This window comes from Centroberyx affinis, unplaced genomic scaffold (genome assembly GCF_046629955.1).
Source record: "Centroberyx affinis isolate AG114_WGS23_722 - 3 ecotype Tasmania unplaced genomic scaffold, CSIRO-AGI_Caff_v1 ptg005174l_1, whole genome shotgun sequence".
NCBI classification, from domain to species: domain Eukaryota; kingdom Metazoa; phylum Chordata; class Actinopteri; order Beryciformes; family Berycidae; genus Centroberyx; species Centroberyx affinis.
In genome coordinates this window covers 10,001-35,359 of record NW_027282571.1, presented here as the reverse complement: position 1 = coordinate 35,359, position 25,359 = coordinate 10,001, and the positions used below count along the sequence as shown (strand labels likewise).

General features: G+C 42.4%; 1 protein-coding gene across 1 annotated transcript in view; it reads left to right on the top strand.

Annotated features, from left to right (window-relative positions):
- Positions 1-15,474: 15,474 nt before the first annotated feature.
- LOC139666868 (homeobox protein Meis1) overlaps positions 15,475-25,359 on the top strand; it is a gene marked incomplete at its 3' end in the record, with an annotated part of 17,168 nt that continues 7,283 nt past the window's right edge. The window contains exons 1-6 of the mRNA XM_071546208.1: positions 15,475-16,130; positions 18,022-18,242; positions 19,416-19,557; positions 19,849-19,899; positions 20,473-20,523; positions 21,972-22,118. Of these exons, the coding sequence (XP_071402309.1) occupies positions 16,119-16,130; positions 18,022-18,242; positions 19,416-19,557; positions 19,849-19,899; positions 20,473-20,523; positions 21,972-22,118 (624 nt within the window). The remainder of the gene's footprint in view (positions 16,131-18,021; positions 18,243-19,415; positions 19,558-19,848; positions 19,900-20,472; positions 20,524-21,971; positions 22,119-25,359) is intronic.

Sequence of the window (25,359 nt, the reverse complement as noted above, 5' to 3'; positions counted from 1 at the left end):
TATACATTAACATGGATGGTTTTTGCTACAGAGGCATGTTCTGATTGGTCAAATTTAAAAATAGAATATGTAAATTGAAGCAGAGATGTGAATACCTGCGTACAAAATACCCATTTGGGAAAATAATGACCTGAATTGAATTGTCTAATATCTAAAATAAGATGATTCCAGTCTGTAAAAATTACTATAGTATAAGTTACCTCTTAATCTTCATAAATTATCACTATTTGTTTTCATTTTGTGCTATAAATCCCTTTATAAGAGTGTCACTGTTTTCACATGCTGGGTATCTAATATCTCTTTTTGAAACCAAACTCCTTCTATTTTATTAAAACTGTGACTTGATAAGAAGCAGTAACCTCACTCAACCTCTCCTGCTGGCTATTAGTCTTTATCGAAATCCGCCTCTGTCTTAATTTACCAGGTCGTTTTGGCCAAGCTCCCCAAATGGCATCGCATTTGGGAACCCGATGCCGATATTATCCATCTACCTTCCTCCAAAGGTCAAGCAGAGTGTGCCCAAGTCATAAAAATCCCCCATCTCATTATTTGAGCATTTCTCCGGCCGGTGGCAGGGGTGCAGTGCGATTGAAATGGAGTGATATATCGGAGCCGGTCAATAGTCGATCTATAATGACTGTGTTGTTGGGCTTTCACTTTAGAATAATTTATAACCCCGCTGATCAATAACTAATCTTGGGCATAGTCAGCGCTGAAATAAAGAAGAGAATGATGATGGCAGAGGAGAGGCTCTTCTGGAATGTGTGGGAAGCTGATGATGCCCCCCCCCCCCCACCTCCACCACCACCACACACACACACACACACACACATACACACACACACACATGCACACACACTTTCTTTGCTCCACCCAGGCATAAAGTAGTTCATCACAACGGCTAAAAAGTTTGGGGCTGGAAGTGTACTTTTTGGAGGGAAATTATTGATTTTGTGTTATGCTATAATGATTTGGATTTAATTAGTTTCATAAAAATGGGTTCCTGTTTATGTGGGTGTGTGTTTGCTTGTGTGTGTGTGTGTGTGTGTGCGTGTACATACACCGTGCATTTCCGTGTGTGCACATGTAGGTGCACGTGTACGTGTGCATGTGTTGATGTGCGTGCATTCGAGTTGTGTGCATGTGACGGTTACGTTTATGTGTACGTTCATGTGTGTGTGTGTGTGTGTGTGTGTGTGTGCCTGTCTGCATGTGCGTGCGTGTGTGCGTACATGTCTGTGTGTGTGTGTGAGTGTGTGTGTGTGTTGGCCTGTGGAGCTGAGGGGCTGAACCCTCTGCCCTCAGATTAGCCCCTGGTTGATAGGATTAGGCTCTAATGACTGGGACTTGGAAGACAAAGGGAGTTTCTGCAAAGAGGCTTAGATATGGAAGAATTAGCAGCAACCTTCCATTGCTCTTTCTTTCTCTCTCTCTCTCTCTCTCTCTCTCTCTCTTGCCTTTCTCCTGCCTCTGTCTCTCTCTGTCTCTCTCTTCCTTTCTTTATGACCTTTCCTCTCATTGTCTCTTGCATACACTTTGTCTTCGGATCTCTTGTACGTCCCTCTGATGCCTTCCATCTCTCTTTTCCTGTGGTCATCTTTTTGATGAATATTTGTCCATGCATTCCTGTGAATTTGGGGACACATCCACCTGTCAAAAATTTAGAAATATACTGATGCTAACAGTTTTTGCACGAATAAAAGTAAGTGTTTGCACTTTGTATACCTCCAATAAAGGGGATTATGGCTGTGAAAAGCGCTCACCTTTCACAAAGCAGAAACTTTGGCAACAAAGCTGATACTTAACAAATCAGTCATCAGATCTCAGATTATCAGTCCCGCCCCTATAAGAAATAATCATACCTGCTAGCTTTAATAGTTGATGCAAACAGCTCATGCTGTGTTTTATTGCCAATTTTTTCAATACAAATACCAGTTCTACTACTTTGAATTTGATTCTGCCTCTTAAATGACACCTTTTCATTGTATTTCTATGTTGATTGAATGCATATTTTATTATGTGACAGAGTGAATTATTATCTGTTCCTACCATTGGCTTTCCTATAGAATCACACCACATTCACTTGAGACACTGATACAGATAAATGAGCCAAATTTAGAGATCCCAATGGGAGAATCCAACATTTTGAAGCTTTTTGATTCATTTTGATACCATAAAATTGCCATCGATACCGAACAGTGGTCCGGTGCCAATAGTATGGGGGTTTTTGCTAGCCTGTCCTATTAGCCTCTATGCTAAATGGTCTGATGCCCACTCAGGTTCTAATTGCCCAGGTCTCAGATGCTCTTCGAGGAGGAGCGCCAGCCGAGACGCAACACAACAACGGCAAAAGAGAGGGATTTAGGAGATTTTCTGCCAGCTTGCGTAAGAAGAGAGGAGAGCAGCTCCTTTTGGTTGGGGGTGAGAGGCTGTGTGTGTGTGTGTGTGTGTGTGTGTGTGCAAAGATAAAACCATTGGCGGATGAAACCATTAGAAGAGTATTGCTCAATAAGCCTTGGTATTTTAATTTGGAGCAGAGCATTTGTGTGTTGTGTTTTGAGCGTCTTTGTGTATGTGTGTGTTGCAGTGCGAGGCCTTGTTAGTGATGCCTGTGAAGAGGAAAAACAGCACAGGAGAGAGAGATGGAGGGAAGGCGGGAGGAGTCCAAACGAAGGAGGGAGGGGGCGGCCGGAGAGATTTGTTTGGGAAGTCATGTATGCCGGTGTGAGTCCGAGGGCCGAGTGTTGGTTTAGCGAGCCCCAGCTGGGCTCTAATCCGGCCGACTTTCATAAACCTGACTAGGCAGAGCGGGCACAAGCACTGGCATTAGTGAGAAGGAAGCGCTATGAGGTTGTCCACCAGCCAATCTCCTGTCAGTCTTAATCCAGTTATTGAGTTGTTTATTTGAAGAGTTTCTTGCCAAAGTGCTGTTTTCCATTTTTTGAAAAAAACCAAAAAACATAACATTGTTACCTAAAGTTCATCATTCAGAATGTCTAGGATCCAAAAATATAGTGGATCCAATCTGTAAAAGTGCTGTAATTTTATCAGCCACGGACTTAAGTGACCTACTATCCGTTAAAACTACCAGAGTGTGTATTAATTTTGTGCTTTTAATTAATCTGTAAGAATAGCTCTCTTCTTTTCTTACCTCAAACACTGGATATCTCAACTTGGAATGAATCTCTTTGTTTCCACCCAGATATTCCTGGAAAACGAATACAACGGACCCAATAAGTGACTAATTAGCGGACTAATTTGACCCGATGTGGTAATACTTCACTTTGGGTCTTAGTCATTAGTTCAAAGCCTGGATGTGGAGGTGGGATCTGTGAACCAGCCACACTACATATGTCAGAGGGAGGCCAGAAACGCAGCTTGCAGGAATCCTCAAAGCCAAATCAACTGCATTTATAGTGTAATAACGGTGACATCATGCAGTTTTCCTAACTATCCCCTGAGTTATGTTGGGTCCAATTTGCCCTAAAATGCTTACATACATACATAGGCACAGGCACAGACACACACACACACACACACACACACACACACGCCTCTCCCCTGCGTTGTACACTGGCAGCCTGTTGGCTTTTATCTTGTGCTGGGTTCTAGATGAGGACCATATGCAGCCTCGGTGCAATTATAGTGTGGTGAATTGGTAGAACAACAAGCGGGCGTTTTAACGGAGCAGTAAATGCAGGTAAAGGTCTTTATTAAGGCAGATCAGGTTGCACTGATGTTGTCAGCTAGAGACTGGCTGGGTCTTTGCTGCTGTGGCCCTCGGAGACAGGCTGCGAGTGTGTGTCTGTGTGTGTGTGTGTGTGTGTGTGTGTGTGTGTGTGTGTGTGTTCATGCATGCTGTGTGTCTGCATGCAGGCATTTTGTATATTTCATGCACGCCATTGACATGTACACTACCAGTCAAAAGTTTGGACATACCACATTTTTCTTTATTTTTACTATTTCACATTTTAGAATAATAGTAAAGACATCAAAACTCAAATGGGGGACACAAATGGAATTATGCAGTGACCAAAAAAGTGTTAAACAAATCAAAACTATTTTAGATTCTTTAAAGTAGCCGCCCTTTGCCTTGATGGAAAGACAAAGGCTTTGGAAAGAAATTCATACATAGGATCAACTTCACTATTTATATTTGTCTAGGAAACACATTTCAAGCATTTAAGCTGAAGCCTTTAGATCAAAATGGCTTTGAGAGAATGAAAAACATTCAATCAGGTGTGTCCAAACTGGTAGTGTAGTTCTCTGAGTAAGTATTTACCTGTGTTGATTTGAGGAGCATTAGTTTCATGGGGACTGACATGGCAAATGTGCACGAGAACATGTGGGTGTTCACGCCGCACACACACACACACACACACACACACACATCGCAGCTACATGTCTGAATGTCTGATCGAAATTGTGTGTGTGTGATTCATAATGGACTTGGGCATGGGACCCCACCAGACACTTTTCTAGTGCCCCAGAGGTCAAAGGTCAATCTCTAAAATGTTTACGTGCGGCCCTGTGATGTCGCCTCCCTCGGGAGACGCGGGTTAACCCCCCCCCCCCCGCACTGCACCCACATGACTGCTGGATGTGTTTATATTGCCACAGGTATGAATTCCAAGCCATTACAGGCATGAGTCAAAACATATTTTCCAATAACATATAGCAATATGTTTGAAGTTTTTTTTAAACTCATTTATATTTCTCTGTGATTGAGAACTTAGCTGATACAATGTGAATTGTCCTGATGCAGTGAGCTCCACCCATCTGGTACTCCCACAACATTAAAACAAACGCTAAGAATTACTGGCAAATACTATTTGTCCCCGGTCTAAGCCATAGACTGGTAACGTTTATCCACCACTGCCTGCAAAACTTTACATCAACCTCTATGGGTTTTATGCTTTAGGATTATGACAGTTTAGATTTATGTTTATTTATAGGCTGTATTACAGGGTTTGGTGAACTTACAGGAAGCAGGAACATAAAGCTGTGCCACACTGGAGCTTCTGGTGGTTCTGCGGTGTGGAGCCGTTTCCTGCCGTGGAGCAAATCCAACTTAAGAAATCCAGGCACAATCTAATCACCGCTAACGTGTCAATTCAGAGTGATTACCTCAGTCACTGTGTGTCGATGGGAGCTGTGTGTTTTCAAGGAGGACAAGTCTCCCATCAGGAAAACACAAGCCGCCGATTTGAAGAACATCCTCTGCTGCGTTTTACTCCTTGTTGAATTAGGCTGTCATTTAGTTTTACAATTCACTTGTGCTCTTTATTTTTTGGCTTCCTTATTTGTTTCTTTACTTCTTTTGAGGTCAAATGTGTTTCTAAAGCCCTTGGTTTTATAATTTATATGTGTGCACATAACTACACTAACGATATTCCTATGTTTCATACTGCTAGTGTCAGGTGAAAATGTATTTCCAAAATGTCAACTTTTCAGTAACCAAAAAAAAAACCTAGCTTTGTTTTTAGCTTGACCACCATGTGTTTTTGAGTTTATCTAATTGATTTTGAAAAGGTTTCATTAACCTAAGACATTGTAGAATTTTCTCAGCCCATAGAGGAGAGAGTCCAAAATTCAAAATGTTTGTGGAAGAGAACAAAAAACAAACAAATAAAAACAAATAACTGTGATGTCAAAAGATTCCACTTATCAATTATATAAGATATTTTTGTTGTTTTGATTGGAGAGTGCATGATGAAAGTGTTTTGATTCAGTTCACATGAAGGGTTAAAGTTACCTGGAGACAAAAGTCATCATCATTCAGCATTTTAATTAACCCTCATAAAGGACCAAACTTTTCCATATTTATGAAACCACATCACAGGTGCAAGGCTTCATTTGTTTGCTCAAATGAAAACTTTCCTTCTTAAAAGAGATTTCCACCGTGGGAACAAAGTGACACCTGACACCTGCTCTTGCAAAAATGATTCATAGAAAACAAAACAAATTATGGAACTTTTCAAAGATAGTAGGCAGCTAAAGTCCTTGGTAGACAAAACACAAACACTTTTACTGACTAGATGCTCCATAATTCAAGGAAACAGAATGGCAAACTTCAGGTGATGATTATTACCCCCCCCCCCCCCAAAAAAAAAAAAATGGATATACGTCTCTTTGGAACAGAAATCTTCAAATTTACAGGTTTGTCTGCACTTGGAAATTCAAGGACGAAGCGAAATAGAAAGAGATTGAGAGAGAGGAATAATTATCCGAAGCAGGTGTGGTGTAATGTGTGATAAACAAAGGAGGAAAGAAAGAGCGACAGAACAAAGGGTATAAAGATAGAAGTGTCAAACATTAGCGCGCGCCAAGTCGTCTGTTGTTGTCTTTTGATGGTTATGACAGTTGTGATAATTAACAAAAGCTAAGTGGAATAAATTTACAACAAATCACGCTACCTTGATTCTTTGACAGTTTTCGTGCGAGTTGAGAGGAACTTTAACAGAGAACAAGTTTGAAAAGCCTGGGTGGATTTTTTTTTTTTTTTTTTCGTTATATGGGAGTAGTATAATTGCTTTCATTTATAGCCACAAGACCACAGTTAGCGCACAGCAGAGCCGATCCGCTGTATATCACTTTAACTCTGACATTTGTTGTTATGACAGGAATTTATGCTCTGAAAGTCTCGTTATTAGGATCTCGCAGGGACGTATATGAGGGATCATTGGCGAGATGATGTGACGCCTGACCTTTACATGGCCTTCGCTAGGGATAACTTTGTTTAAGAGAGATGGGAGTGGGTGCTGTAGCAACCCGCTGCAGCCAATCAGCGTGTTTGGTAATCTGATTCACTTCTACCAGGATGGACCGGTGCCCCAGTGCTGAACTGGTGCACGAGTACCTGACCTGATATATATTTACTCATGGACACACACACAGGGACACACATGCACACACACACCATCACATTTTACTTACTTGTAAATCCATACAATTGGAGCCAAAGAAATACCAAAGCTTGGAGAAATTTATGACTATTTTCTTGTTTGGTGGTGAATTTTTCTTATTCCTGAGGATGACTGGCTAATTATAGATGAAGTGACATCACATTGAGATGTTTCCAGCAGCTACAATGGAGTTTGACAGCAGAAACTGTTTCAGAGATCTAAAACATCAGCGGTAAACGTCAGGTTTTGGTGTCAGTCCCTCAGAATCATTTTGCACCAACAGACGTTCAACTATCATACAGGGAGAAATCCATCGCAGAAGAAGAGAGAGACCAATTTCTCCACTGACAGTAGCAGAAAATAGACCAGAATGCAATGCAGCCACAAGACAAGAAAAGTTACATTTTGAGTAAGACTCTCTCTTTTTCTCAACTTGAAATACGCTCGCTCTCTTGCTCTTATTATGTTATCGCTATTTCTCTCTCCACCTACAAGTAAAAGCCACAGATGAATACAATACGTTCACGCCTGTTCTCGGGGGGGGGGGGGGTTGTTGAAAGGCATTCTGGGAAATGTAGCAAATCACTAACTGACGTAGAAGTAGACAAGGCAGGTTGAGGGAAAGCAAAAACGTAAACTTCGCAAAATAAAGATAGCGGGTAACTAAAGTCCTTGGCTGACAAAAAGATAGAATTTACTCACAATAATGATTCTTTATTCCTTCCAGAATTCATGGAATTAACTTTCATATTGTCCAAAAACAATAAAAGTGGGGACCGATAAGCTTCGTCACCTTCATCACCTTCATAGTGTCACTTTGTGGTTGTGTGGTGTGTGTGTTGCCACTGCAGGTGTGACCGCTGACCATGTGTTTGTTTACTGCGGGCTGGGAGATAAACACCAGCCACGAGACAAATGCTGGCAAAGTTTGGCTGTGGTGAAGTTTCTCTCCTCTACCAGCCACTTTGGCACGTAACCTGCCATCATCCGGAGGAACAGTCACACTGAACATCAAGTGGAGTCCATGTGGAACGCTTTGTTTGTAAAGCCTGCGGAAAATGCCAGCATACTTTGCATGTGTGAGTTACTTTAAAGAGTCTGTGAAGACTTTTGTTCTGAAATGAGATATGTAGTGTGAAAAAGGTTGACACCTGGTCTCGCAAATGATTGATCGCACCAAATCACAACATTAAAACACATTATAGTCCTTTTCAAAGAGTAGAAGCCACCTGAAGAAAACAAAATGAACAAAATGAAAATGCTCTCACAGACCGGACCCTCTGTATTGTAAAGATATCAAATGATCATCTTCAGGTAATGGTTCTTCAAGTTTATATTGTAATCAATTGCACTGTAATATGTGGATGCAGAGTGGGTTAAAAGCCTATATGAGCATTACACTTGAATAAAATTAAATATCACTTGCATTGATTATCAGATATGGACCTCGCATTGCCTTCATATTTTTCTGGTTAAAAGTGAATTTGCTGGTCTAATACATGAAGAGGCAAACTTCTGTATGTGAAGAGTTTCATTTCACAATATCTACTCTGACAAAATGATCGATGCCATTGAATTAAAACTATCTAGAGACACTTGACTTACAAAACAGTAACATTTCTGAGGCTGTAACCAGCTGTATGATTGAAATATTGATCTACGAACATCAGCAAACAGACATACGTATGTGTAACATTTTGGAGTGAAACCCTTCATATGATCATATAGCCTATAGCCTGTTGGATGTCTCTCTACTGGGGTTTGCTGGTTTATTACCACCAGGCTATGCTGTGCTCCCCGGCCGCTCTGCTCTCCAGCCCGCCTCACACCCATCCAGGAAGAGATGAGTCTTCACACCTCTTCTGCAGCCTTCCTTCCCTCCTTCCTTCCTTCCCTCCTCCCTTCCCTATCTCTCCATTTTTACAGTTTCTCCCCTCCTCGTCATCCTTCATCTCTCTGCTTTCCCACTCTCTTTTTCTCACTTTCTCTCCCTCCCTCTCTCTCTCTCGGAGGTGCTGATCAATTCACAGTCTCCCTGGGAGGTGTGAGACTCCCCCCCCCCCAACCCCCACCTTACCCCCACCCCCACCCTCACCCTCACTCCCCCACCCTGAACGGTGCGACTGGCCGACATGTGACACCCCTCACCTCTCCCTCATCCCACTCCTTCACCCCTGCTTTTTTTGGGGAGAGAGGAGATACAGGGGTTCACATGATGATGATGATGATGATGATGATCCACTGGATGAAATCACCCTCTTCCCTTCCCTCGCTCCCTTCCTCCCTTCCTTTCCTTCCTTTTTTCACTCTCTCCTCTCTCTTTCCTCGCTATCTCTCTCTCTCAGCAAAAGTGTCTGCGATGCCATTAGCACACCTGAAATAATAGCGGCGGTGACAAATGCCGCTGGAAGGGGAGGGAGAGAGACACTGTGAGAGAGAGAGGGAGAGAGAGAGAGAGAGAGAGAGAGAGAGGGAGGGAGGTAAGGAGGTGTGTGTGATAGAGCGATGAGTTCTCTATCTATCTGTGGGGTTAATTCAGACTCAGCAGCCTTTGAGAGGAAAAGTGGAGCTGGTGACCCGGTGGCCAGTGGCACAATGTGAAAATTGACTGGCAGCATTCAGCACAGCTATTATTATAGAACCTCTGCTGTGTGTGTGTGTGTGTGTGTGTGTGTGTGTGCGTGTGTGTGTGTGTGTGTGTGTGTGTGTGTGTGTGTGTGTATGTGTGCTTATTTTGTGTGGGTTTTTGTGTGTGCTTGCTTGTGTGTGTACATGCAGGTGTCTGTATGTGTCTGTACCTGTGCGTGTGTGTACATATGTGTGTGTGTGTGTGTGTGTGTATGTGTGTGTGTGTGTATGTGTGTGTGTGCGTGAGTGTGAGTGTGTGAGCATATGTCTGTATGTTTCTTGATCTATGTGTGTGTGTGTGTGTGCGTGAGTGCATATGTCTACATGTTTATGGGTCTATATTTGCATGTCTATATGATTATTGGTCTATATTTGTGTGTGTGTGTGTGTGTATGTGTGTGTGTGGGTGTGGGTGTGTAGGCTATGTGTGCATCTAATTTCACACAGTTCTCACCATAGGAAAGCAGCTGTTCATCACATATGTATCTATAGGTGTGATGTGCTGATGTCAGTGTGAGTGTCACATAGAAGCAGCTCTTATATTCCTATCTGTTCAACCATTTATAATGCTTTACCACAAGAGATATAGCTCTATTGTTTAGAGCAAAAGAAGTGTAAGTAACATTTTCCTGTCTTTGTTGCAGAGCAAAAACAAAACTTTAAATGATTGCATCTTTTTTTATTCAAAGCATAGGAACCATTTGTTTTACACAGATTAAGATTTAGAAAGCTGATATTCTATAAAAAAGCTTTTAAATGCACTTTTAAATGTTTTTGCACCAAATTTAATCCAGGGTTTGAGTCTTGGAGACTTCTATATTTTGGATGTTGTCATTTATTTAAATTTTGTTTAAAGTTACAAATGTGTTCTTTTGACACTCAGATAGATACAGTAATAATACTTATTTTCTGCCAAATTGTCACTTACCACGCACCTTTTGCACCAAACTCTGCTTTTTTACATGAACTGTGAAGCAAAAGTAATGATCAGCAGCTCACTACAATTTCAAAACCAGTTTCAAATAAACCATAAACCAAACACATAAACTGACATGCGTGGGCAATAAGAGGCAACAAACCAAAAAATAAATAACTTCACTATATTTTTTTATTAACATTTCAAATAATTTACATGAACAAAGATCGTTAAAAATATAACAACTCGGTCCTCTAAAGGCTGAACCAGTATATTCTGATGTGGAAAAAGCCTCTCAGTGCAGTATGCAGGTTTGAAATCATGACAGTGCATCAGAAATAAACTGATAGTTTTGCAGTAATGAAACGTCAGCATAAATGTATTTTGCAGGAGTTTTACTTTTGGTTTTTATTTGTAATTATCTAAATTGAGTTTTCCCCCTCTCTCCCTCTCTCTCCATTAAATGTAATTTCCTGGAGCTCCGGTAGAAGGCGCACATGATTAAGCATTAATGTGTGTGGAGGCGAGAGGAGCTCAGAGGAACATTTGGGCCAACTTACAGGATCCAGGAGAAGTTAATACAGGGAGAAGAAACGGTTCCTCGAGATATGATTTTAACTGATTTCGTCGTTTGGAATGAATATTGTGACAGATTATGCCATTGTCAATTCATAGTCATCATTTTAGACAATAAAGCACACATCTGTAGTATTTCAACATGATGTTTTCCCTGCCATATAACTGTGTTGCCGGGATATTAGTAAATGGAGTTTATCAATACATTAATCCATCAATATCAGTTTATCGAACAGCAGCAAAAAGCTCACACCATCCGCCTGCGTTGTATTAATTAGAGACAAACTTTACATAAAATAATTCCAGTTTATACACTTTCATAAAATAATAGCGAGGTGCAAACGATAAGGAAGATAAATGAAACAATACACTCATTTTTTTCATCTGACATTTGACAGCAAATGCATTTTATAGCCTACCACGCACTTTACCTCAATACACTAACTTTAAAAATAAATCTCCGAGGGCAGAAAAATCATTTGATTGCACAATGCCGCGCGCCTTACTGACTGAATAATTTCATACCCAAGCATGGCAGTTCAACTACAGAGACTAAACCCTAATGAAGCCGGCTGGGTATTTTGACAGGCGATAATATACTAGTAGTTTCATGTAATTAGATAAGCTGTGAAAACTTTCCTGACGGTGAAGCAGATCTATCTGTCTGTCTGTCTGTCTATGTGTGTGTGTGTGTGTGTGTGTGTGTGTGTGTGTGTGTGTGTGTGTGTGTGCTGCAGTGACAGAAAGCAGAGAGACTGGCCTTTGCAGATCCCAACACGTTTGGGCGCAGAGCTGCAGGGCTGCAAAAAGTTTGACCTCAGTTTGACTCCTCAGGCTGCCAGTTGCTCCCTGTTTCTTTCCCTGTTTCAGACTGCAGCGATACAGCAGATCTCTAGAATATAAGAGTTAATAATATAAGAGTTAATCACCTGGGCTGGTCTTATTCAAAATACCAAATATCAGAATTAATGTTTTCAATTTGCAATATGCTTTTTTAAATCACATTCTCTCTAATCTTAACAATAACCGGTGGGGAAAGTATGAAATAATATAATCTGGTGAGGAATTAATTTCTTCGACATTGAATTTTCATCATAATTATGGATTAAGAGCTAACATAAAGGCTACAACTTTTCTTTGTCCTAAATGCTCTAAATGTAACAAGTCAGCGTGTGTAGGCCGTCTAATAGCGCCTCGAATTGTTTCCCCAGTCAAATACGCAGTCAATTTACATTTGCCCGTTTGAGAGTAATACCTGCTGATTTTATTGAAACGACTCAAAGCATTACCGTCCTCGCAAAGCGGATTAAACAGAAATGACGGTATTTACCCCCCTCCTCTCTTTCAGGATGCCAAAACGCGCTGACCCTCACGAAAGAGCAACTTAAAGAGTGAAAGTAGAGCTCTAGTTTGCTTTTATAGACGCTAATTGAAGCAACTTAATGACTTTATAATGCCATTCTGGTTATTTTACAGTGGCCAGGCGCTGACGTGATCCCCTTTCATGTTAATTTAGCCTAGGTTCTTCTCACTGACCCACTAATTCAGCTTACCTTGTGGTGAAGAGAGTTACCATGCAGTATTCTGTCCTCTTTGCGCTTTAGAAAAACACCCAAAATTGGCCGAAACTGAATTTTAACAACAGCTTCTCGTTTTATGCGAAAGAGCGTCCGTTTTCCAGAATATCTCAGTGACAATAATAATCTTCAGAGTTGTTTATCATTTAATACACCGAGAGAAATCTAAAAACGAGAGAAGGAGAGCTTCTACTCACCCACAAATTATTTAAATTAACAAACTCGACGCGCACAAGTTAACACAGTCTATTATTTCTCCGGTGTCTCTGTGCGTAAAAGTCCGTGCGTCCTGCGCGGCTTCGCGGCTCCTCCACTGTCCGCCCCCCGGAGCCTCGCCGGCCGGGCTGCAGGGGGATTTAATAGTAATTTCATGCCTGTAAATTTGCCCCATCGGATCCCACCGCTCGGGTTTTACCACGGGAATCACCGCTGAATGTGTGAAGCCCGCATTATCATGTTATGACACCGTTTCTGGCACCGGGGGCAGATGATCGATGACGGGACGCTGCTCAGGAAAAACTTCAAACAGCCTGTCACCGACCAGCAACACCTTATGAGCATAATCAGGAGATAATATGGCTCTATTGCCCGCTCACCATCCGTGTGTGAGGTAGTGGCAAATAAATAAAAAGGTGGGTAAACTATGTGACCTCCAGTTGTTGATCCTCATGAGGAAAACAAACACCAATATCAACAAAAAACAATTATAATTTCTGAAAATCATTCATTAATGCGTTCCCCTCTTAAATGTCCCTATTTTCATATAACTTACACCATTTTGATACTTCTTACTATAAAGTAGGCTATACTATGGATTTGTCTCATAAATATTTAAGTCAGGTTAAAAAGGTGGATAAACTCTTCTCTGCAAATAAAAAAGCTGGATAAACTGAATTTAAGTAGGTTTAGCCTCGAGTACAGCCTGGTTAGGAATCAAATATACACACTAACAGGAGAAAATGGTAAAATCGAGCTTCTTTCGTCGAATTTACACCCACGCACTGCCTCACTCATTTCATTAATTTTGCTGGAATCACTCGAGAATAAAAGTTTCCCCTCCATAAATTGAACCTCATCAATATTTGACCCAACTTTTACCGCCTCGGCACTGCAAGCCGTGAAGCTTTAGTGAAGGTTTCATTACGCAGAGGCAAAAGTTGGATGAATAAAACCATAATCTGGTCAGACAGAAGAAAGTTGATAATTTCTTAATCCGAGTGAAGATCAGTTTGCTGTTGAGTATTTTTTTTTTTTTTTATCAAAGTGTGAGTGCATTTGGGAACTGTAGGTAAGAGATGTGCAAATTGGTGTGTGTGTGTGTGTGTGAGAGAGAGAGAGAGAGAGAGAGAGAGCGAGAGAGAGAGAGGGAGAGAGAGAGGGAGAGAGAGAGAGAGAGAGAGAGATCTTGGTCAAATAGTCGGTGTTTTGGTGAATTTATAGCCTATAGAAGCTGACAGAAATGCAAAGTTGGTGTTTTCCATTTGCAGGCGATGTTTTGTTTTGCGCCTCCTCGCCAATGTGGCCTAAAACCGATCAATCAGCTCAGGATCGATCATGAGCAGAGCCAATAGGGGGCTCCCATCCCTGAGCCTCTCTGCCATTGGACAGCCGTGGCAGACTGGAGCGACCCATTCAGCGCTGCTGCGGGGGAGCGGGACGGCCGGCGTGCTCACTACTATTTAGCCAGAAAGCATGTTTTGAAAAGCCAGTGGAACCTTTTGATGATTTACTTATAAACTCAGCAGTCAAACCACAACTCAATGTTAAGATGTAGATTAATTACATTTTTATTTTAATTATTTTTTTTTTTTACTTTTTTTTTTGGATGGACTATGTTTGCTTTCACAAAATGCCCTAAATTGTAAAGTCTTCTAAATCAAAGAAAAGATGCCACACATGACACAAACAGCTTGTCAAAAGTTTCATGGTTTATGGGTATACTTTATCTGGAGGAGACCCACTGCAATGCATTTTATAGGCGTTGCATTGCCATTCATAAACATCATGTGCACTAATGAAAAGGTGGATAGCAAATAGTCTGTAACCTATGGAAGTTAGTGAGCAGCTATAGAGGCCTAAACCCCCGAGACTGACTGCTCACTTGGCTTCAACAATAGCCTATATAATGCAACAATACAATAACAATATAGGGTATACTGTACAGTAGTGGAGATGCATAGCAGATATGTTGCTGATAGTCTGATAGAAGCCTAACTAGACTAGGTCTGAATGTAAACTATTATGGTTAACTAGCTTAATTGTTCGGCCTATAGCTCATTAATTCCCAGTGTCTGTTCTCTTTGCTGACAGAACTGCCCATTAAGGGACTGATGCACATTATCAATTTCCAGATATCTAATCACAGTTTAACCTGCGCCTCAGAAGCACCAGCTCTGCCCTCATAAGCCATAACTAATCACGGGACGTCGCCGAGTTGACAGCATCTGACATCAAAGTTCAAAACTGTCTGCCTATGTCATTTATAAACTGTTTACAAGCAGAAAAGTGGGATGCTGAACGCGCCGAGTTGCGCTACGAGTCGCGAAGAGAAAACATGCAGATGGTCTCGAGCTTACAGATCAGTCTGGGCTGAGAATGAAGCGTGTTAATGAGTAGAAGCGACACACAGCTATAGACGCTGGTGGAGATATTGTGGGTTATTCGTGTGTTCTTCCAGCTCGCGGTGCGGCTGGCCGGGCTCGCTGGGTCCTCCCACCCCCCCTCCTCTCTGCACGACTTGCTGCAGCCCGGTGCGTTGTGTAAGACGCGACCTGTTATGGCCACCACTACTTCCGGGTTTCAGCAGTCTGGTCCAGATCCTCCACTCCTCCTCAGCTCAACACACACATCCATTGTACACAAACGGGCAGGCGGCTCACACATACACACGCACACACACACATACAGACACATCCACACACACATATATACACACACACACACACGCACAGCATCGATCGTGGCTCCTTTAAGAAAGCCTAAGCCAGAATTATCACCCCACCTCCTCTTGATCTCCTCTAGACGCTTTTGCATAAAAAAATCAAGCCGGGAGCCGAGAGTGATCAAAGAAAACGAGAGGAGAGCTGCTTCATTTTTTAACTGTGATTGTGACCATTAACATTTAGGTGGTGCCGATCCCGTGGAGACGCGCGTCGGACCATCATTCATCCGGTACTTTTGACAAGCCCTCGCGTTTTTTGACTGACAGGCGGAGTGGCGAAAAGCCATGAGAGTCGCTAGTTTTGTTTGAGGGGGTATTTTATTTTCATCCTGGTTTTGGAAAAGGAGCCTGGTGCCGCTGTCCCGAGGATAGCCGAGGACCTATTCGCCGCGCCTGGGCTAAACTTGCGCAGAGAGCGGGGGCTGGCTTCACCGTTCCGTGGAAAAAAAGGCATACGGGATTTTGGTTGAAACATCTCCCCGTTTATTTGGATTTTCTTTCTTCATTTCTTCTCCACCCTGGCCTCAGAGGGGATATATCTAAACTGAAAGGAAGACCAGGGAGTGAGGAGGGTTATGGCGCAACGGGTACGTAGGGCAATCCCCCCAAAAAAGTTTCTCTAAGTCTACTGTGCTTGAATGCAATCCTGCACTGTAACGTGGCTTAATGACACACACACAGACACACACTCACTCGCGGCGAAAGTTTCTCTCGTCTTCCCGACACATGGAGACAGAATTTCATGTTTTGCGTCTTTTGGCACGGTATTACGCACGGACGCACTCGTTTGCTCCACAAACCGGCCCACTAAGGGACATTGGAAGCGTGATCATATCTCATATCGGCTATTTTTTTTTAGATTAGTTATGACAGGCCAGTTACTGGAAGCGAAATGGGGGAGGGCATAGCGGCAAAACAAATCTCCACATTTCTCCTAAAAGTCGATTTCGTCAAGATTTCATATCGAGTGGAGTATTTATGATCAAATAAATCCATATTTTACCATCAGTTATGCTTCATCGCCTATAGGAATATACTTTAATTCCATAAATTAGGGGAAAACGTGGAATATTAGCAAAATGCCAGTGAGGCAGTTTTTAGTAATGAGGTGATGACAAATGCTTTGATTCATATACTCCTATAGGACTGCTGCAGAACAGGGACAGCGGCTAGGATCTTCACATGGAGAGTAAACATGGTAAAAGCAGAGATGTTGGGAACAGACTAGAAACATTTAGCTGCTTAGTTTGGCACTGGAGCAGCATCACGCTGGGTTTGCACCTCTTTGGCTTTAGGGTCGAAATGTTAGGCTTTAAGTGATAATGCCTTTTCCTCACTTTCCCCGACACTACTTTGTCACTTCCAGAGAGCACTATCAATAATTCAAGCCTCTCATTAATTTGTTAAAGAAGCAGACCTCAAATATAGAATATTTTTTTTTTTAGGTTTTAGCAGGCCTGACTCAATATCTCCGCCTTTAAAACAAAGCAACAGCGTGTTTAATAAGCGCCAGGCTGATTTCGAGGTGAACGGGACGGGACTGCACATTATTTAGCTCAAAACTGACACGTGAAAAAAGTTGAAGGTATAACCAAGTTCAGGGAACATCGTCTGAAAAACACAACACCCGTTTAATTGCGTTTGTAGCACACACGAATCAGCAGTGTGCTTGATGTGTAATAACATGCTGCATAATTATGAGCCTCTAAAATTAGAAAACACTGCAATTAACGAGATTAGGGCATTTTGTTGTTGTACATATTGAGTACACGGACCACCAGGCTTATAGGTTTAAAAACACAAACACTACCTGGCTGATAAGGATCATAATTGAGCCATCTTGTTGTATTTATACCTGATTTGTAGTTATACAATGCGTTTGAACATTATGTGGAATAATTCAGAATTGTTTAGCTTTATTTATAATGGCTGCGTAGTGAACTTCTGCGCACAGAGCTACAAGGGTCAAAGTGAATAAGTTTGGAACAAAACTAGTCTCCTCCACTTCAATATAAACTGCTGTAGCTTCTCCACTGCAAACAATGTCCACCTTAACAAGACATTTAGTATTAAATTCAGTTTTAAAATCTTGTTTTCTTTAAAATTTAATAATAAAAACACTGCCAGGGAGGGGAATTAATTTCACTTGTTTCCAATGCAGTTACAACAAGTGACAATATTTTGAAAGAAAGCAGATTAGTCCACTTGTATCAAGAAAACACTCGAATTAAGAGAATTGTTGAAACAGGTCGACTTGCACTGGAAACAAATGAAACTATCCCAGCACATCGGCACTTTTCTCCCCACTTGTTTTAAGCAAAACAAAACTTCAAGACTCACTTCTCCCACAGCAAAAACATCTAAAGTTGGACCGACTTATTGTTTATAGCAAAGTTAAAAAGCAGTGTTTAATATATACCGATTTACACCCATATTATATCTATATTCACTGTGGACCCGCGTGTTTGTTGTGTGCAGTACGAAGACTTGCCCCACTACGGGATGGACGGGGTGGGCATCCCGACCACCATGTACGGAGACCCGCACGGCGCCCGGTCCATGCAGGCGGTGCACCTCAACCACGGGCCCCAGCTGCACTCCCACCAGTACCCGCACACCGCCCACACCAACACCATGCCTCCCAGTATGGGCTCCTCCGTTAACGACGCTCTCAAGAGAGATAAAGACGCCATATACGGGTAGGTGCAAGCCTCCGGTCTGTGGGGAAACTCGCACTCCGGGAGTCAGGCGTGCGGCCAGGCCCGGAGGGGCGGCCGGGGTGGATTAGTGGGTGCAGAGACCGTCCCGTAACCGGAAAACCACCGGTTCAATCCCCCCTCCCCGACAGCCGTGCGTCCCGGCGAAGTGTCTTTGAGCAAGACACTGAAGCTGAAGCTCGAGCTGCTTGCAGAGGGACTGGGAGGAAGTGGCTGCTCAGTTATCTGTTGTTGTTTTATTTTTACGCAATTTGGAAAGTAATGTTTTGCAGAGAAGTAAAGTTAACCACGTTTACCAAGACTGAACAAATAGCCTATTAGAGGTGTTAAAAGAAAAATAGGTATTTTTTCCACTCGTGTATCCCATGAATATCCTGCCGTTTATTATTATTCAAGTCCAAAACATATTTCACACTATAGAATAATTGTAAGACAAATGTCCAGTGAAGATGGGCATTTTCATAATTTATACAATTTAACTTGCTTAGATTTTTGAAGTTTCATTGTTTAGCCTCGGCCTAATAATTACCTTCTCTCTTATGAAGGGAATTATTTTAATTAATTGTGCGTAATGTGCAAGACTGTAGCAAATTAAAAATATATTCTGTTCAAAGGAAAATCCCATATATGCATGTCATTTATTAATTTGGAGGAGTTAATTAAAATTTCTAAGCATGGTGTTTGCACGGTGGCTGAACATGCCAAAAATAATTTGACCATCTTACGCCACACTGGCACAACTTTGGGAGCGCCGTATTATTCTCAACACATAACAGTCTGCATTTATTTACTCTGAAGACTTGTAAACAATAAATAAACAGTAAATACACACTTTCAGGAGACTAAAGCTTCCTAGATTTCGCCAAACAAAGACATGCGATGGTGCTGTGATCCAAACGGAGACCTGTGCAAGAAACTGTTTGACTGACTCTAAAGCTTTTATGCTATTAGGCACGCCTAGATTTAATCACAGAAGTCTGCCCGCTGTTTGCAGCCTTTCTCCAAGCCTCTGCATAATATAATAGCACGGGCTGCAGCAGCAGTCCCCATGGGCGAGTTGTTGGAGAGTAGCATGGCTGGCTAAATCTAGCCTGGAGTAGTCTTGACCCCGGCGCTGTTCTCTCTGGTGACATTTGCTATTGTGTGTGTTCCCAGGCACCCCCTGTTCCCCTTGCTTGCACTGATTTTTGAGAAATGTGAATTAGCGACTTGCACCCCCAGAGAGCCCGGGGTGGCAGGAGGAGACGTCTGTTCATCGGAATCTTTCAATGAAGACATAGCAGTGTTTGCAAAACAGGTCAGGAAAGTTGGAGTTTTTTTTTTTTTTTTTACACTTCACATGTTTGGGCTGGATGAGCTCTTACCTGCACGCACAAGTATGGACTTCTGACTTGTGTGCGTAAAGTTAATTTTGCATTGTAAAAGACTGAAACACTATCCATTAATAAAAGTAAGCGTTCAAAAAGTGTTTAAATTTCACATAGCGTATTTGCTGTAGGTTATTATGGCATTATTACTCCATATCCTTATTACATTATTAAAATCTTTCATGTTATTGTTTTTAAGAATTTACTTTTCTTGCTTTTAGATTCGGGCAGAAAAGCCCTTATTTTCATCGAATCCAGAATTGGATAATCTGGTAAGCTAAATATTGATTTTTAAAAAAATATATAAATAGGGTTCGTACCCAATTTGTTAGAGTTGGGCAACTTTTGAATATTCCTACATATCGGGGCTTGTTTGCATGTTTCTTCACGGGCTCAGAGAGGCATGTGCTGCTGAAAAGTTCCAGCAGGATTGGAGGTGATGTTCCTCACTCTGGACTGTTTGATATCATGATGGCCCCCGGTTGTCTCTGCAGATAAAGGGCCGCCATTAGACAGCTGTCACAAACCTCTGAACTCCGTCTGGAAAGTTATTCTATTAATGGTTTTCACTTTGTACAGTTTGAGACTTTCAATATGAAATCAAAGTAACATTTTCCTCACTAGTTGATGGCTAATAGATCCCTGACTCTCAGGATTATTGCAGCGCCAGTCTGTATGCCACGTCTCCATATTGTAATAACGTCGAAGTTTAATATCAGTTCCATATAAAATCCATTCATATGAATATTTTCCCCGTCTTCAGTTAGTTGTATTGAGAAAAACGTGCCTGTTTAATATCAAGAGATGTGCAGCTCATTTTTTTTATTGTTATTTTAATTTTTCAGATGATTCAAGCCATTCAAGTTTTACGATTTCATCTTCTGGAGCTGGAGAAGGTAATATTCTCTCGCCATTTCTGTCCAGTGTGCCACTTTAGACCTATGGGCTATATTTGCATAAATGTATTTTTGCTAGTCGGTTATAATTAGCGTCAAAATCAATCATGGGGCCATTTCTCTTCCGCGTTTAATCACGACGCAAGCTGTTACAACTGGAACGGATATCTCTGTGCCCAAATCTCCCTGCATGTTCTAATGAAGTTTAATGCTGGCAGAAATTGCATGCAAGGTGAAACATATAGCCTAACTTTGCGGGTTTTTAGAAATGATCCTTTGTGGAGGGCAAAAGGCCCCAGGCAGCCATCTGTGGATAGGCAGCAGTGGGTGGAAGACTTTATTTTTCTCCTTATCAGATGGGCTACAGTAGCCTGTACAGTACATTTTAACATGAAGAATCCTGTAAGTTTCTTTAGCTGTTAAAGGCTTTGCAAAAACGATTTAAAACGTTTGTTCCTTTGCACGCACTGCGGTTGCGCGCACAAAGCCTGAGCTGGTAGCCTGTATGCAACGATAGCAGTAAATAAAAAGACAGTAAAGTCCATTCTGTAAATACAAAGGAGGGTAAATTAAGTTTAAGGTCGGTTATAATTCTCTATAGTCCTTCCTATAAAGCAGAATAGCTCTCTGCTCAGCTTGCAATTTGGTTTCTCGGGCGATGAGATGCGCCGCGTGGGTCGCCAGTGATAATGTAATAAGTAGACGAAATTAAACAGTTTACCTTAAATGTCAGTCAAGCGGGTCACCCTCCTCTAATGGCCACTACCCGGGGCACCGATGATGAATTTAACACGGGTGTTGAGTGCGTTGTAGCCCCTGAGCCCTCTTGTCACTGTCAATTTTCGACGATATCTCTATTTTGAGAGGAGAAAAATAAAGTTCATCTAAATCACAGTCTGGGTGGAGCGCGCTGCGACAACGGCTCGGCCTCGGCACTGGACACACCTCAGCCCGAGTGAGTCCAGCATTTGATCTTGTAGTTTTTTTTATAATTTAAATAGAGAGTAAAGATCAAGCAGAAATCGCAAAAAAAAGTTATTTGGAGGCCATATAAAAAAACCCCACAGGACCAGCGATCCTTCTAAGCTGTGTGCGTTTTGTGACTAAGTCTGATAATTTATCAAACAATAATAATATCTTATATTAGTCTTATATCAGTCTTATAATCAGTCATCAGTGGTTGCTCCACATGTTAAGCCTTTATAAGCTAGATGCAGGAACTTTGCTTTATTTATATTGCGTTAAAACCATTTGGGGCTCTTTTCCATGTCAAATGCTGGTGTGTGTTTGTGTGTATAGGCTATGTGTGTGTGTGCGTGTGTGTGTGTGTGTGTGTGTGTGTGTGTGTGAGGGGGGGGGGGGGGTAGTTGTGGTTGCACATGTCACTATTCTCTGCGGTGATGTCCCTTTTGGGTGACTGTCTGGTGCCTCTCCCTGCTCCTCTATAGGTACACGAGCTGTGTGATAATTTCTGTCACCGGTACATCAGCTGCTTGAAAGGCAAGATGCCCATCGACTTGGTCATAGACGACAGAGAGGGCGGATCAAAATCAGACAGCGAGGAAATCATAAGATCATCGGGGCCCCTTGATCAGGTACATCTCTCTCTGTCTCTCTCCCTCTCTCTCTCTCTCTCTGTGTGTGTGTATTAGTGTGTGTGTGTGTGTGTGCGCGCGCTCTCCCTGCTGGCTATTCAGCTATTCTGGGTCACTACTCCGCTGCGCTGTTATTTGCATATGATTAAGGCCGTTTTACATTCCATCCATCGGAATGAAAAATTTTCTGAATAATGTTGCTATTATTGGCCCATTAAGACTTGATCCCGGAACCGACCTGGGAAGATTAGCTCGAAAAAGCATCGCCATAAACTTGACCTGTTTCATGTCGATTTTAATTTAGTGCCTCTCCCTTTTCTCTCCCCTTCCTCTCCTCTCTTCTCTCCTCTCTCTCTCTCTCTTTCTTTTTTTTTTTTTTTTTTTTTTTTTAATCAAAACGAAGCGTTATCAGCGCCTCTCTGTTGTCTAGCCCAGGAGAGAGCAGCAGGATGGGATGGAGACTGTGGTTTAGGTGCCTTGGTTTCTCCACTGGAGTTCACGGTTCATTACGCGTCTTGTCAGTATTTTTCCTTAGACATGAGTGCACATTGCTTATCGAGCCCCCCCACCCCCCACCCCCTCCTTCTCTCTCCCCTTTTTTCGCTCAGAGCGCAGAGATTCAGCGCTAGTAAGAAGGTTTATTTTTGAAAGCTACAGAGGCAGCGGGTATTAAAGGTAGATTAGGGAGTGTTTCCTTTTGTGCAGATATCAGAGATAACCGCAGCCTTCATTATGTGCTCCACTGACTGTTGGCACTCCGGGGACATTGTAGTGTGCGCACAGGCATGACCCTAATGGTCCATACACTGCCGTTAAATAATGATAACAGCAATGATGATTAGAGTTATGCAAATCTGGATTTTCGGCCATTAATAGTGGGATTCATTTGTGCGAGAGATAGCAGGCCTGTGTATGATGGCATTAGCTCATGTTTAAAAAAAATATTATCGCTGTGTTATAAAGAACGGCTCGGGGAGAAGTCCGTGTGTAACCTATGGATACCGATGAGGGAAAAAAAAACCAAGTGTCCAAATTAAAGGGATTAGCTGGATAGGCCGACATAAAAAGTAATGAAGCGATTAGGCTAAATAATTTAAATCCGCGGACTTCCATATGGTTGAGTGGCTGGTGTGAGTGGAGGGCTCCAGAGAGAGAGACAGCCACCAGCTTTTATGTCCCGGGCTGAATGGCCGGACTGGGAGCGGACTGGGGCCCGACAGGGAAGACCCCCGCCCCGCCCCGCGCTGCTCCATCCCCGGCCCTTATGTCTGATTATGGAAATGAGCAAGATCACCCGGAAGATAATACTTCATTTAATCCAGAAGCAGAATTAAATAACACAGACGCCACTTGTGCATTTAAGTGTCTCTTTGAATGGTTTGTTGTATTCTCTGGGGATTCAGTTGTCAAAAAAAAGTTTTTTATAGATAGGTCAGGACATGAAATGAAGCCATATGGTATAGATATGGAAATAGAGTGTGTTAAAACCCTTGGGTTTCTAGGTATATGAAGAAAATTATGTTGTGCTCGGGGGCACTGATGCGGATCTTTAATTGACTGTACGATGAAGACATGGCCTATTTTAATATAATGATGGTCCCTACGTATAGCCAATTCAGGGCAAAACCATATAAGCTTATGTTTACAGTGATGATCTGATAGAACAATATAAATGACCTATGGGTATAGCTTGCATCAAAATGGACATGGGAAAACTTTTTGACAGATGTGGTGTGTTGCGGGATGGGCTGATCCTGCAGCAGGGGAACATGGAGAGGCTGTCCACAGCAGCAGCAGGCTGTGTGTATATGGGCATATCCAAACAGGCAGTGGGAGAGGGTGCATGCCTCTCACTGCTGAATACATATATTGTCAATTTAATGGCACTGCACTTCATGACTTACTTGCGGCTGAATATATATTTTTTGAATTTTGTGGGCTATTTTCTGTGTGACATCTTATCTGCAGTTGTTAGGCAGTGACATCCTTAACGAATTTGCGTTGTGTGTGCATTATCTCGTTCCATATGTATTTTTAATATATGCCCTCGGGCATAAAGTTGAAGTGGACTGGAAAAAAAATGTTGAGAATTTGCACAAAAGAACAATGTTAACAAGAGGGAGAAGGGAGGCTCATTTATTCATAAACCAATTTATTCCGGCGAGGCGACTGTAGCAGAGAAAAAAAAATGTCAGAGGAAAAAATACTTTGAATTTATTAAACTCAACAATCCAACAATGCTGACTTTCTTGCTGCATAATGCACCCTTGCGTCATATCAGTAATATTCTGAATACTCCGTCTTTACATTCTGCCATTGTTTTGTTAGCCTGCCTATGCAGGCAAGTATGGAGGGACGCTGGGCGCCCCTTTCAAAAGAAAGCAGAGCATAGCTGAGAGGTGAAAAAGTCAGAGAGGCTCTGTGCTGGCTTGTGAATGCAGCCCAGCCAGTTTGGGCTCACCCTTCTGTGTGTATTTGTGTATGTGTGTGTGTGTGTGTGTGTGTGTGTGTGTGCATATTCCATATGTGTGTGTTTGTGTACAAATGTGCATGAGCTGTGTGCATGCATGTGTCCACATGTGTATGCATATTTGTGTATGTCTTAGTGTGTATGTTTGTGCGTGTGTGCGTGTGTGCGTGTGTGTGTGTGTGTGTTCAGACTGGCCTGATAAATGCAGCACCCCCCTCAGGTGCTATGTGAGTGGAGTGACTGGTTAGCACCAGTTGGACTTCCTTAACCCTTTCCCTGCCTCTCCCTGGAGAGCCATGCTCTCTAACTCCTAACACATTTGCCTCATTTCTTCACTTGAGCAGCGCATTTCCAGTTGCTGTGTGATACACTGACTTTCTGCATTGAGCTCCGCTGTATACAAACCTAAAGGCACAATCAGATTTCAACCATGTGGATTTTTAATGTAGAAAAGGCTTGTGTCCACGGTGGAGCTGGTTGAGCCTGTCTTAGTCCTCTTGTTGTTGTGAAAATGCGGCTGCAGTTGCCTTGCTGATTGCGTCGCCTATTTGCCCGGCACACATGCTCACCCGCTCCCAGGCCCGAGCGAAAAGAAGCGGGAGGTATTTCCACGCCGCCGTGCGTCGTTTGCACAGTTGCCTTTAATTGCGCAGAGAGCACGGGGAGGGGCGCGGCAATTTGCTAATGAACTCGGAGGGCCTGGCTCTCCGCTGTAGAGCAGAGCACTACTAATAGTGCTGAGGACTCACTCCAAGTCTCAAGAGCTCCTCT